We start from the raw sequence: 15,560 nt of genomic DNA on the forward strand, positions 1-15,560 counted from the left end.
ATGATAAAGTGAACGATTACAGCTGCACGTGTGCCCCAGGTTACAAAGGAAAGAACTGTGAAATAGGTATGATGTCAGATTAAACTCAAAATGTCTTAATGTCAATATTTTACGCTTAGTCTTTGAAATAGGTTTTCTTCGAAAAAGAATGAAATACAAAAGAAAATAGACTTAGGGTACAAAAAAAAACTGTATTTGGAATACATTTTTTTACCATGTGCAAAAGTTTAAACGATTTTTATACGCCCGTCAAAATTTTTACGGGACTTATTATTGTATACAAATGTCCGGTGTCCGTCCGTCCGTCCGTCCGTCTGTCTGTCTGTCCGTCTGTCCGTCTGTCCGGCGTAAACATGTCGCACCGTAACTTGAGAACGACTTATCCAAATTTCATGAAACTTATTATAGTTGTTTCTTATGATGGTCAAATGATCTGTATACTGTTTTGGTGAAAATAAGATTTAAACCTTTTGAGTTACGGCACTTTATAACAAAAACAGGGGTGCGTTTTTTTCACATGTCGCACTGTATCTCAAAAACGATTCTTGATTATGACTTAAAACTTTAAACACTTCTTAGTTATATTAATCTCAATATCTGTATACTTTTTGGTGATGATTCAAAATTTCATTTTTGAGTTATGAGTATTTGGTAAAAAAAGGGGAGGGTTTTTTTTTACATGTTGTACCGTATCTCAAAAACGATTTATGATTATTGCTTAAAACTTTACACACTTCTTTGTTCTATTAATCTAAAGATCTGTATACTTTTTGGTGATTATTCAAAATTTATTTTTTAGTTATTGAGTATTTTGTAAAACAGGGGAGGGTTTTTTACATGTCGCGCCGTATCTCAAAAATAAGTTATGATTATTGCTTAAAACTTTACACACTTCTTTGATATATTAATCTAAAGATCTGTATACTTTTTGGTTTTGATTCAAAATTTTATTTTGGTAATATTTAGTTTTTGTAAAAAAAAACAGAGTGGGGGGTTTCACATGTCCCGCCGTGTCTCTAAAACAATATATGGTTATTGCTTAAAACTTTCTCATAAACTATTTATGATTATTGCATAAGACTTCCACATAAGACGTCGGGCGTATCATGGGCTCATGGCGCAGCTGTTTATTAAAATTGTATATCAATTGACTACTATTGAAACTTCAAACTGCCTTAATATACTAGTATTGGGCAAGATTATGCCTCTCAGATAATTTTTCGGTGAAAAGTTTCTTTTAAATGACATACAGGTGGAATTGAAGTATTTGATTATTCAAGACAAGCCGTGTTTAAAAAAAAGTTGATTTCAAAGTAATTATTTGGCTATGTTGGATATGTAAACTGTAATTTCTGATAGTTTGGTCATGTGGTATACATATTTCAGATATTAATGAATGTCTGCCAAATCCATGCAAGCACGGCGCTACATGTAATGATAAGGTGAACGATTACAGCTGCACGTGTGCCCCAGGTTACAAAGGAAAGAACTGTGAAATAGGTATGATGTCAAAATAAACTCACAATGTCTATTAAAATGTCAATATTTTACTTTTATTCTTTGAAATCTGTTTTCTTCGAAAAAGAATGAAAAATAAAAGATAATATACTAAGGGGACAATAAAATCCGTATTTTGAATACCTTGTGCAAAAGTTTAAACGAATTTTGAAATTGAATATCAATTGACTACTATTGAAACTTCAAACTCCCTTGATATACTAGTATTGTGCAAGATTATGCCTCTCAGATGATTGCTTGGTGAAATTTTTTTTTTTAAATGACGTACAGATCGATTTTAAGTATTCGAGAATTGAAAACGTGCCTTGTTTTAAAAAAAAGTTTACAACAATAAGTATTTGGCTCTATTGAATTATTATCAACTGTGATTTCTGATAGTTTGTTCATGTGGAATACATATTTCAGATATAAATGAATGTCTGCCAAATCCATGCAAGCACGGTGCTACATGTAATGATAAAGTGAACGATTACAGCTGCATGTGTGTCCCAGGTTACAAAGGAAAGAACTGTGAAATAGGTATGGTAAACGCTTTTGACTTTAATACTTTATAAGAGAGTTATTTCTTCAGGCAAACGGTATTGATTTGTTATCCTTTTCGTTTCAGATATAGATAATTGTCTTCTACATCAATGCAAGAACGGAGCCACATGTAAAGATAAAGTTAATGGCTACGTGTGTATCTGTCAAATTGGTTACACAGGACAGCACTGCGATACAGGTATATGTATAGTGTTTGTTTTGCTATAATTGCTACAAAATCTAAACATTTGGGACGTTAATATTTTTCCAATTTTGACAAATACTTTTTATTCGAGATCGACAAATTCGAAAAATCTTTAAAAAAATTAATGGTATTAGAGTGTATCAAAGCCATCACAGATTTCGAATGCGTTTTATTTTGTTTAGCTAAAAATATAATTTAATCGCTTGTTCCTTATAACTGTCAAGAAAAGTTTTTTTCTCTCTAGCGATGCTAATTATATTCTGTAATCATCAACTTCATCATCGTCATTTTTTGGCATTTTTTGTCACTATCATGTAACGGCTAATAGCTCTGTTTGAAAAACCAATTAAAATCCAAACACGACTTGAACTTTAAAATATTTATTAATAAGTGATCTATCGCTTTGTAATAGACGTCTCGATTGTTGAACTGTGTGGTAATCAATCGTCTAAACTCGGTCGATTCCGTTCTAGCGAATTCACTCGAGGATTGCCGAGTGTTAGCATGTCTACAATCGGCCATCCTTGGGTGTATCCGCTAATCTCGCAACGGAATCGGCCGAGTACAAAAAAGAGGGAGTCAACATCGATTATTGAAAGGGCGGTCAATTACACGTTTTAGAAGGTCGCTGATTTTACCAAGTAAATTGTGGTCGTTTCATACAGCGCATTTGGTCGTTTTAAACAAAATGAAGCGGTCGCTGTTTTGCGTGTAGCAGGTTGTCCCTTTTTACAGTTAAAATATATAGGAAAATCAATTTAGTGGGGGGAGCTGGGAAATTTTTCGTTAAAAGCTGGTGGTCGTTCAATACAAACGGTCGTTTCTTTTAAATGACGACACACCGATTTAAAGTATTTGCGAATTTAAGACGTGCCTTGTTGAATATGTTTAAAAAAAAAGTTGATTTTAAAATAAGTACTTGGCGTTGTTGAATTATTATAAACTGTGATTTCTGATAGGTTGTTCATGTGGTATACATATTTCAGATATAAATGAATGCCTGCCAAATCCATGCAAGCACGGCGCTACATGTAATGATAAAGTGAACGATTACAGCTGCATGTGTGCCCCAGGTTACAAAGGAAAGAATTGTGAAATAGGTATGATGTCATATTAAACTCAAAATGTCTTAATGTTATATTTTACGCTTAGTCTTTAAAATAGGGTTTCTTCGAAAAAGAATGAAATACAAAAGAAAATAGACTTAGGGGACCAAAAAAACTGTATTTCGAATTCGTTTCTTTACCATGTGCAAAATTTTAAACGATTTTTAAAATTGTATATCAATTGACTACTATTGAAACTTCAAACTGCCTTAATATACTTGTATTGTGCAAGATTATGCCTCTCAGATGATTGTTCGGTGAAAAGTTTCTTTTAAATGACATACTGGTGGATTTGAAGTATTTGAAAATTCAACACAAGTCGTGTTTAAAAAAAAAGTTAATTTCAAAATAATTATTTGGCTTTGTTGGATATGTAAACTGTAATTTCTGATAGTTTGTTCATGTGGTAAACATATTTCAGATATAAATGAATGTCTGCCAAATCCATGCAAGCACGGCGCTACATGTAATGATAAAGTGAACGATTACAGCTGCACGTGTGCCCAAGGTTACAAAGGGAAGAACTGTGAAATAGGTTTGATGTCAGATTAAAACTCAAAATGTCCATTAAAATGTCAATATTTTACTTTTATTCTTTGAAATCTGTTCTCTTCGAAAAAGAATGAAAAATAAAAGATAATAGACTAAGGGGACAATAAAATCCGTATTTTGAATACCTCGTGCTAAAGTTTAAACGAATTTTAAAATTGAATATCAATTGACTAATATTGAAACTTCAAAACTCCCTTGATATACTAGTATTGTGCAAGATTATGCCTCTCAGATGATTGCTCAGCAAAAAGTTTTTTTAAATGACATTCAGGTTGATTTTAAGTATTCGAGAATTGAAAACGTGCCTTGTTTTAAAAAAAGTTTAAAGCAATAAGTATTTGGCTTTGTTGAATTATTTTCAACTGGGATTTCTGATAGTTTGTTCATGTGGAATACATCTTTCAGATATAAATGAATGTCTGCCAAATCCATGCAAGCACGGAGCTACATGTAAGGATAAAGTGAACGATTACAGCTGCACGTGTCCCACAGGTTACAAAGGAAAGAATTGTGAAATAGGTATGATGTTAGATGAAAACGTTAATGTTTTTAAGAAAATATATTATCCAACTGTAGTAAATCTATTTTCCTAAACAACCATAATGAATTAAAATGAGAAAATAATTAAGGGGATACAAACGGAATATTTTAAAGACAAAGGTAAACGCTTTTGACTTTAATACTTTCAAAGAGAGTTATTTCTTCAGGCAAACGATATTGATTTGTTATCCTTTTCGTTTCAGATATAGATAATTGTCTTCTACATCAATGCAAGAACGGAGCCACATGTAAAGATAAAGTTAATGGCTACGTGTGTATCTGTCAAATTGGTTACACAGGACAGCACTGCGATACAGGTATATGTATGGTGTTTGTTTTGCTATAATCGCTACAAAATCTAAACATTTGGAACGTTAATATTTTTCCGATTTTGACAAATACTTTTTATCCGAGATCGACATATTCGAAAAATCTTTAAAATAATTAATGGTATTAGAGTGTATCAAAGCCAAAATGACCTCGAATATAAACAAATTTTAACGATGAGTCGGATCGTTTTAGACGGAGATATGTTACCTTCCTAAGCATAATGTAAATGTAAACATTATTACCATGAAATAAATAGACATCTTTGAAACTATGTTATAAAAGTTTCAATACTTTTGTTTGTGTTTAGTGGACAGTGCATGGTATATTATTGAACCTCCAAACGTTCAGTATTTTGTGAGACATTTTTATTCCTGATGACCTTTTTATCAGGAATCACAATATATGAACTTCAGGTCGATTTTAATTATTTAAGAATTTCGAACTTGTGTTGTTTCTGAAAAATAGACTACGAACCAGTACTCAGCTTTATATGTTTAAAACTATAATATTTAAAATATTCAGTCAAACCTGTATCAAGAGACCACTCAAGGGAGAAGGCAAAAGTGGTCTCTTAATACATGTGGTCTTTGAAAAAAGGTTCCCCAATTTAACGCATTTATTTGCATTATAACGTTTGAACGTACTAGTGTAAATAAAGAATAATGTATTGGTATCGTATGTATATCCACTATGACTATTTATGAGAACTTTCATTATGTAATTAAATTTATTCCTTGCCTTTTTAAATTTCTTTTAAATTGTTCTGACTTTATACATCACAATACAGGATTCTTGTTACATTATGTTCAACTTGAGTCATGTGAAAATAACCCAGGGTTCAGCTAGATCTCTCATATGATCTTTAAGATTTTACATAAATTGCCTCATTATCATGATTATGCAATGACGTATATTATTTATAAATTCATGACTATGTTACTTGGGCAACAGAATTGCTTCTCAGCTTGAGAAAGGACTCCATCACAGATTTCGAATGCGTTTTTTTTTCAACTAAAAATATAATTTAATGGCTTGTTCCTTATAACTATCAAGAAAAGTTTTTTTTCGCTCTTTGTTCATTTTTGGCAATTTTTGTCACTATCATGTAACTGCTAATAGCTCAGTTTAAATAACCACTTTTTCTTCAAACAGGACTTGAACCTTAAAATATTTATTGATAAGTGATGATTCCCTTGATAATAGACGTCCCGATTGTTGAACTATGAACTGTGTGGTTATGAATCATCTAAACTTGGTCGATTCCGTTCTGGCGGATTCACTCGAGGATTGCCGAGTGTTTTGCGTGTAGAATGGTCGCTTTTGACAGTTAAAATATATATGAAAATCAATTTTGGGGAGGGAGGCTTGGACAGTGGTCGTTAAAAGCCGGTGGTCGTTCAATACAGACGTTCGTTTCTTGTAAATGACGTACATGTCGATTTCAAGTATTTGCGAATTTAAGACGTGCCTTGTTGAACATATTTAAAAAAAGGTTGATTTCAAAATAAGTATTTGGCGTTGTTGAATTATTATAAACTGTAATTTCTGATAGTTTGTTCATGTGGTATACATATTTCAGATATAAATGAATGTCTGCCAAATCCATGCAAGCACGGCGCTACATGTAATGATAAAGTGAACGATTACAGCTGCATGTGTGCCCCAGGTTACAAAGGAAAAAACTGTGAAATAGGTATGGTGTCAGATTAAATTCAAAATGTTGCAATGTCAATATTTTATGCTTAGTCTTTAAAATCGGTTTTCTTCGAAAAAGAATGAAATACAAAAGAAAATAGACTTAAGGGACCATTAAAAGCAGTATTTGAAATTCGTTTTTTTACCATGTGCAAAAGTTTAAACGATTTTTAAAATTGTATATCAATTGACTACTATTGAAACTTCAAACTGCCTTAATATACTAGTATTGTGCCAGATTATGCCTCTCAGATGATTGTTCGGTGAAAAGTTTCTTTTAAATGACATACAGGTGGATTTGAAGTATTTGAAAATTGAAAACAAGACGTGTTTTAAAAAAAAATTGATTTCAAAATAATCATTTGGCCATGTTGGCTTTGTTGGATATGTAAACTGTTATTTCTGATAGTTTGGTCATGTGGTATACATATTTCAGATATAAATGAATGTCTGCCAAATCCATGCAAGCACGGCGCTACATGTAATGATAAAGTGAATGATTACAGCTGCACGTGCCCCCCAGGTTACAAGGGAAAGAACTGTGAAATAGGTATGATGTCAGATTAAGTTCAAAATGTCTTCATGTCAATATTTTACTTTTAGTCTTGGAAAACTGTTTTCTTCAGAAATAATTATTATTACATTAACTAAGACAAATATTCTCCGTTCATTACAGATATCAACGAATGTAAACCAAACCCTTGTAAACACGGAGCATCATGTATTAATGAAGTGAATGGTTACACGTGTGTCTGCAAACCAGGTTATGAAGGGAAGAACTGTGAAATAGGTAATATCATTATCAAGATTGGCTTTTTAAACAATCGGTATATCATGTGCATTAGATAAGCAACAATCTTGCAATTAAGGATGTACACCTCTGAGGAGCCAACAATTTCTAGAATTAAACTTTTTTTCTTAACCTGAATTTTGGGTTTATAAGACTGTAACAAAATAATTGGTGAAGAAAAAATCATATGGTGGTGTACTTTTTTTTTTGCTACGGCCCTTTGAAAATGCCCAATTTTGATGATTTCCCCATTTTTCATTGATTTTTACCTATTTTTGGTCTATTATCCTGAAAAAAATCACAGTTCCACAATTAACCTTTTTTCATACCTTCTACAAAGATGAAGTGGACCAATCTGAATAAATTTTACTTAAAAAAACTATAGGTAGGTGTTAATATAAGAAAGTTTTATCATATTTTAACGCTTTTTTGCGTAAAATTTACCATGCTGTCAATTTTGTATTTTTGAGATTTTTCTCAGTTTTAAGAACAAAATGCAAATGATTTCAACTTTTTTTGTTATAAATGATTGAAAAAATACATATCTAACAAATTTGAAAAGACCAAAATGATATGGGATGTACATGATTCCTGTAAAATCATTTTTTGTATCCCTCATCCATTTTCTCAAAATTTTGGCTTAAAAATGAAGACTTGATTGGTCGTAAAGTTTGAAAACCGGATTACTCAAAAACCGTTCATTGTAAATACACAATTTTTTCACAGAGTTATGTTTGATTATAATATATTTAAAATTCATTGATATTTTCCACTTGTATCACATGTTTTGGGAAGAACGAGATTTCGACGAGACTAAACGAGACTGAAAAGTCAGAAGAATACATCCTTAATAGAATGTTTTTATAACAGCAAAATGACTGGCACATAATCCGTTATTCAGAAAAAAAGTTTTTAACGAACCATAATGAATCAAAAATTTGGTCGTCACTCATCAGTCTTTATTTAGGCGAAACGATCATTTGGCTCACAATTTTATAAGCTGGTATCTATAAATATTTATTATGAAAATCATAATAAATTCTTCACAATTATCAACGAATGTAAACCAAACCCTTGTAAACACGGAGCATCATGTCTGAATGAAGTGAATGGTTACACGTGTGTCTGCAAACCAGGTTACGAAGGGAAGAACTGTGAAATAGGTATTATCATCATCAAGATTGGCTTTTTAAACAATCTGTCTATCTAGTGCATTAGATAAGCAACAATCTTGCAATTAATATTATTTTCTATATCAGAAAAAATATTCCGTTATTCAGAGATAAAACCTAAGTTTTTTAACGGCCAAAATGATTTACAAATTCAATAATAGTATGATTCTTTAACAGAAAAATGACTGGAACATAATCCGTTACACAGAGAAAAAACAAGTATTTTTTAACGAACCATAATGATTCAAAAATGCGGTAGTCACTCATCAGTCTTTTTGTTAGGCGAAACGATCGTCTGTCTTACAAATTTTTAAGCTGATATCTATAATTCATTACAGATATCAACGAATGTAAACCAAACCCTTGTAAACACGGAGCATCATGCATGAATGAAGTGAATGGTTACACGTGTGTCTGCAAACCAGGTTACGAAGGGAAGAACTGTGAAATAGGTAATATCATTTTCAAGATTGGCTTTTCCAATAATCAATATATCATGTGCTTTAGATAAGCAACAATCTTGCTATTAATAGTATTTTCTAAAACAGAAAAAAATAATCCGTTATTCAGAGATAAAACCCAAGTTTTTCAAAGACCATAATGATTTACAAATTCAATAATAGTATGATTCTATAACTAAAAAATGACTGGAACATAATCCTTTATTCAGAGAAAAAAACTAGTTTTTTTTTAACGAACCTTAATGATTCAAATGTTCGGTCGTCACTCATCAGTCTTTTTTTTTAGGCGAAACGATCGTTTGGCTTACAATTTTATAAGCTGGTATCTATAAATATTTATTATGAAAATCATTAATAATTCATTACAGATATCAACGAATGTAAACCAAACCCTTGTAAACACGGAGCATTATGTATGAATAAAGTGAATAGTTACACGTGTGTCTGTAAACCGGGTTACGAAGGGAAGAACTGTGAAATAGGTAATATCATTATCAAGATTGGCTTTTCCAACAAGCGGTATATCATGTGCATTAGATAATCAACAATCTTGCAATTTATAGTATTTTCTATAACAGAAAAATCACTGGTACATCATCCGTTATTTATAGAAAAAAATAAAGTTTTTTAACGAACCATAATGAATAAAAAATTCGGTCGTCACTCATCAGTAAAAATGAGAATGGAAAGGAGGAATGTGCCAAAGAGACAACAACCCGACCATAGAGCAGACAACAGCAGAAGGTCGCCAACAGGTCTTCAATGCAACGAGAAATTCTCGCACCCGGAGGCGTCATTCAGCTGGCCCTAAACAAATAAATACTGGTTCAGTGATAATGAACCCCATACTAAACTCCAAATTGTACACAAGAAACTGAAAGTTAAAATAATACTAACAAAGGCCAGAGGCTCATGACTTGGGACAGGTGCAAAAATGCGGCGGGGTTAAACATGTTTGTGAGATCTCAACCATCCCCCTATACCTCTAGCCAATGCAGAAAAGTAAACGCATAACAATAAGCATATTAAAATTAAGTTCGAGAGAAGTCCGAGTCAGATGTCAGAATATGTAACCAAAGAAAATAAACAAAATGACAATAATACATAAATAACATCAGACTACTAGCAGTTAACTGACATGCTAGCTCCGGACTTCAATTTAACTGATTGAAAAATTATGTCTTCATCATATGAATATCAGGCACAATCCTTCCCTGATTGGTTTAGTATCATACCATCATAACAGTTATGAGAAGAACATAACGCGTGTCATGCCAACAATTGGTTTATTAATAATAAATGTGTTTAGTTCCGATGCAAAAACCCTATAAGTGAATCAATATTTACGCCAAAATATGCAATCTTTAATTACCTGACAACAGTATCGTAACTATTTCCCTTCTTAATAAGTCTATTAAAAGGTTTTGTTAACCGGATTTTTGTGACAAAAATGTCGGTTATTGATTTGGGGATGTACGGCGGGCGGGCGGTCGGGCGGGCGGTCGGGCGGGCGGGCGGGAATCAAATGTTGTCCGTGCATTAACTCATGAACCGTTCAACCAAAGCTTTTAAAATTTTAATATGTTGTTACTGACAACTAAATGAAGGTCAAGTTCAATAATGGCGATTTTGACTTTTACCGTTCAGGAGTTATGGTTCTTGAAAGATTGAAAAATGGAGTTTACAGTCGTGTCCATGCATTTACGCATGAACTGTTCTACCTAAGCTTCCCAAATTTTAATATGTTGTTACTGATGACAAAATGGAGGTCAAATTCAATAATGGCGATTTTGACTTTTACTGTTCAGGAGTTATGGTTCTTGAAAGATTGAAAAATGGAGTTTCCAGTCGTGTCCGTGCATTTACGCATGAACTGTTCTACCTAAGCTTCCCAAATTTTAATATGTTGTTACTGATGACAAAATGGAGGTCAAGTTCAATAATGACGATTTTGACTTTTACCGTTCAGGAGTTATGGTTCTTGAAAGATTGAAAAATGGTGTTTCCAGTCGTGTCCGTGCATTTTCTCATGAACCATTCAACCAAAGCTTTTGAAATTTTTATATGTTGTTACTGATGGCAAATTAAAAGTCAAGTTCAATTATGACGATTTTGACTTTTACTGTTCAGGAGTTATGGTTCTTGAAAGATTGTGAAATGGCGTTTCCATTCATGTTGTTGCATTTACTCATGAACCATTCAATCTAAGCTTTTCAAATTTTAAGATGTTGATACTGATGACAAAATGGAGGTCAAATTTGATATTGACGATTTTCACTTTCACCATTCATCAGTAATGGTTCTTGTGATATTGCCAGGACACAAATAAATATTAATAAATCCGGTTTGCTGTCGTTGTGACAGCCTCTTGTTAGCTTCTGTGGTGAATACTGACATTTTTGTGCATTATAAAGAATATTTCCATAAAATATTGGATGTGAAATACCTGAACGTATAAGAAGTCTGCATGTTGAGCTATATTTACGAACGATGTCCTTATACCAATGATAAAATTTAGTAAAAGTTTTGACTAGTTTGTGATATCGAAAACCCTGGTGTAATATTTTTTCAGTAGTTCATAAATTTCTCTCGTTAAAATCTAACACATTTTTACATACACGAGCGAATCGTACAAGTTGAGATATATAAACACCGTAAGATGGTGACAAGGGAACGTCACCATCTAAAAATGGATAATTAACGATAGGAAATGAGAAATCATCTCTTTTATCATCAATTTTAGTATTAAGCTTTCCGTTAATGATATATATATCAAGATCGAGGAAAGGGCAATGGTCATTGTTAGTATTAGCTTTATTTGAAGTAAGTTCAACAGGATTAATTTCTTTAGTATACATACTGAAGTCGTCATAATGGAGAGCTAAAATATCATCCAAATATCTAAAAGTATTATTAAATTTGTGTATCAGATGTTGTTTTGATGGGTCTTTGCTGATTTTTGTCATCAATTGTAACTCATATCAATACAAAATCAGATCCGCAATAAGTGGTGCACAGTTAGTTCCCATTTGAATTCCGATAACCTGACGATATACGGAATCTCCAAAGCGAACAAAAATGTTATATAGTAAAAAGCTGTCTTTATTTAGGCGAAACGATCGTTTGACTAACAATTTTATAAGCTGGTATCTATAATTATTTATTATGAAAATCATTAATAATTCATTACAGATATCAACGAATGTAAACCAAACCCTTGTAAACACGGAGCATTATGTATGAATAAAGTGAATCGTTACACGTGTGTCTGTAAACCGGGTTACGAAGGGAAGAACTGTGAAATAGGTAATATCATTATCAAGATTGACTTTTCTAACAATTGGTATATCATGTGTCTTAGATAAGCAATAATCTTGCAATTAATAGTATGAATCTATGACAGAAAATTGACTGGCACATAATCCGTTATTCAGAGAAAAAAAAGTTTTTTAACGAACCATAATGAATAAAAAATTCGGTTTTCAATTCTCAGTCTTTTTTGTAACGAAACAAACGTCTGACTTACAATTTTTTTAAGCTGATATTTATAATTATTTATTATGAAAAACATCAATACATTTACTAAGACAAATCTTCTCTTTTCCTTTCAGATATCAACGAATGTAAACCAAACCCTTGTAAACACGGGGCATCATGTATGAATGAAGTGAATCGTTACACGTGTGTCTGCAAACCAGGTTACGAAGGGAAGAACTGTGAAATAGGTAATATCATTATCAAGATTGGCTTTTCCAACAATCGGTTTATCATGTGCATTTGATAATCAACAATCTTGCAATTATTAGTATTTTCTATGACAGAAAAATCACTGGTACATAATCCGTTATTCAGAGAAAAAAAAAACAAGTTTTTTAATGAACCATAATGATTTACAAATTCGATCGTCACTCATCAGTCATTTTAGCTCACCTGGCCCTCCGCAGTGAGCTTTTCTCATCACTTGGCGTCCGGCGTGCGTCGTCGTCCGTCGTTCGTCGTCTGTCGTCGTCCGTCGTCGTTAACTTTAAAAAAATCTTCTCCTCTTAAAATGCTAGGCCAAATTTAACCAAACATGACCGAAATCATTATTAGGGTATTTAGTTTAAAAATTGTGTCCGGTGATCCGGCCAACCAACCAAAATGGCCGCCATGGCTAAAAATAGAATATAGGGGTAAAATGCAGTTTTTGGCTTATAACTCAAAAACCAGAGAGCAAATCTTACAGCGTAAAATTGTTAATCAGGTCAAGATCTATCTGTCTTTAAATTTTGAGATGAATCGGACAACTTGTTGATAGGTTGCTACCCCTAAATTGGTAATTTTAAGGAAATTTTGCTGTTTTTGGTTATTATCTTGAATATTATCATAGATAGAGATAAACTGTACACAATATAAATGTTCAGTAAAGTAAGATCTACAAATAAGTCAACACGGACCAAAATGGTCTGTTGATCCCTTTAGGAGTTATTGCCCTTTATAGTCAATTTTTAACCTTTTTTCGTAAATCTTAATCACCTTTTACAAAAGTCTTATCCTCGGAAACTACTGGACCAAATTAAACCAAACATGTCCACAATTATCATTGGGGTATCTAGTTTAAAAATTGTGTCCGGTGACTCGAACAACCAACCAAGATGGCCGCCATGGCTAAAAATAGAACATAGGGTGAAATGTAAATTTTGGCTTATAACTCTGAAACCGCAGCCTTAAGAGCAATTCTGACTGGAGTAAAATTGTTTATCAGGTCAAGATCTATCTGCCCTGAAATTTTCAGATGAATCTGACAACCGGTTGTTCGGTTGCTGCCCCTGAATTGGTAATTTGAATGAAATTTTGTTGTTTTTGGTTATTATCTTGAATATTATTATAAATAGAGATGAACTGTAAACATCAATAATGTTAAGCAAAGTAAGATTTACAAATAATTCAACATGACAGAAATGGTCAATTGACCCCTAAGGAGTTATTGTCCTTTATAGTAATTTTTTAACAATTTTCATAAAAATTGTAAATGTTAACTAACATTTTCCACTGAGACTACTGGGCCAAGTTCATTATAGATAGAGATAATTGTAAGCAGCAAGAATGTTCAGTAAAGTAAGATGTACAAACACATCACCATCACCAAACACAATTTTGTCATGAATGCATCTGCTTCCTTTGTTTAATATTCACGTAGACCAAGGTGAGCGACACAGGCTCTTTATAGCCTCTAGTTTTTATGCGAAACGATCGTCTGGCTTACAGTTTTTATAATCTAATGTCTATAATTATTTATTATGAAAATCATTAATAATTCATTACAGATATCAACGAATGTAAACCAAACCCTTGTAAACACGGAGCATCATGTATGAATGAAGTGAATGGTTATACGTGTGTCTGCATACCAGGTTACGAAGGAAAAAACTGTGAAATAGGTAATGTCAATATCAAAATTGGCAATAGAAAGCATGTTTCTATAACAAAAAAATGACTGGCACATAATCCGTTATTAGGAGCAAAAAATAAAGTTTTTTAACGAACCATAATGAATAAAAAATTCGGTCGTCACTCATCAGTCTTTATTTAGGCGAAACGATCGTTTGGCTTACAATTTTATAAGCTGGTATATATAATTATTTATTATGAAAATCATTAATAATTCATTACAGATATCAACGAATGTAAACCAAACCCTTGTAAACACGGAGCATTATGTATGAATAAAGTGAATCGTTACACGTGTGTCTGTAAACCGGGTTACGAAGGGCAGAACTGTGAAATAGGTAATATCATTATCAAGATTGACTTTTCTAACAATTTGTATATCATGTGTCTTAGATAAGCAACAATCTTGCAATTAATAGTATTTTCTATAACAGAAAATTGACTGGCACATAATCCGTCATTCAGAGAAAAAAAGTTTTTTAACGAACCATAATGAATTAAAAATTCGGTTGTCAATTATCAGTCTTTTTTTTTAGACGAAACAAACGTCTGACTTACAATTTTTTAAGCTGATATCTATTATTATTTGTCATGAAAAACATCTATACATTTACTAAGACAAATATTCTCTTTTCATTACAGATATCAACGAATGTAAACCAAACCCTTGTAAACACGGAGCATCATGTATAAATGAAGTGAATAATTACAAGTGTGTCTGCAAACCAGGTTACGAAGGGAAGAACTGTGAAAAAGGTAATATCATTATCACTATTGCCTTTCCAACAATCGGTTTATCATGTTCATTAGATAAGCAACAATCTTTCAATTAATAGTATATTTCTATAACAGAAAAATGACTGGCACATAATCCGTTATTCAGAAAATAAAGTTTTTTAACGAACCATAATGAATAAAAAATTCGGTCGTCACTCATCAGTCTTTATTTAGGCAAAACGATCGTTTGGCTTACAATTTCATAAGCTGGTATATATAATTATTTATTATGAAAATCATTGATAATTCATTACAGATATCAACGAATGTAAACCAAACCCTTGTAAACACGGAGCATTATGTATGAATAAAGTGAATCGTTACACGTGTGTCTGTAAACCGGGTTACGAAGGGAAGAACTGTGAAATAGGTATTATCATTATCAAGATTGACTTTTCAAATAATCGGTATAGCTTGTGCCTTAGATAAGCAACAATCTTTCAATTAATAATATTTTCTATA

The 15,560-nt window shown here is 32.3% G+C and overlaps 1 protein-coding gene across 1 annotated transcript in view; it reads left to right on the forward strand.

The window, feature by feature from the left end:
- Nucleotides 1-15,560, forward strand: part of LOC139492973 (uncharacterized) — a 129,062-nt gene that overhangs the window by 69,085 nt on the left and 44,417 nt on the right. Inside the window, exons 53-71 of the mRNA XM_071281120.1 lie at nt 1,387-1,500; nt 1,924-2,037; nt 3,232-3,345; nt 3,773-3,886; nt 4,309-4,422; nt 4,647-4,760; nt 6,353-6,466; nt 6,905-7,018; nt 7,145-7,258; nt 7,599-7,603; nt 8,259-8,421; nt 8,769-8,882; nt 9,260-9,373; nt 12,084-12,197; nt 12,503-12,616; nt 14,198-14,311; nt 14,546-14,659; nt 14,964-15,077; nt 15,355-15,468. Of these exons, the coding sequence (XP_071137221.1) occupies nt 1,387-1,500; nt 1,924-2,037; nt 3,232-3,345; nt 3,773-3,886; nt 4,309-4,422; nt 4,647-4,760; nt 6,353-6,466; nt 6,905-7,018; nt 7,145-7,258; nt 7,599-7,603; nt 8,259-8,421; nt 8,769-8,882; nt 9,260-9,373; nt 12,084-12,197; nt 12,503-12,616; nt 14,198-14,311; nt 14,546-14,659; nt 14,964-15,077; nt 15,355-15,468 (2,106 nt within the window). The remainder of the gene's footprint in view (nt 1-1,386; nt 1,501-1,923; nt 2,038-3,231; nt 3,346-3,772; nt 3,887-4,308; nt 4,423-4,646; nt 4,761-6,352; nt 6,467-6,904; nt 7,019-7,144; nt 7,259-7,598; nt 7,604-8,258; nt 8,422-8,768; nt 8,883-9,259; nt 9,374-12,083; nt 12,198-12,502; nt 12,617-14,197; nt 14,312-14,545; nt 14,660-14,963; nt 15,078-15,354; nt 15,469-15,560) is intronic.

Source organism: Mytilus edulis, chromosome 10, assembly GCF_963676685.1.
Source record: "Mytilus edulis chromosome 10, xbMytEdul2.2, whole genome shotgun sequence".
Classification (NCBI taxonomy): domain Eukaryota; kingdom Metazoa; phylum Mollusca; class Bivalvia; order Mytilida; family Mytilidae; genus Mytilus; species Mytilus edulis.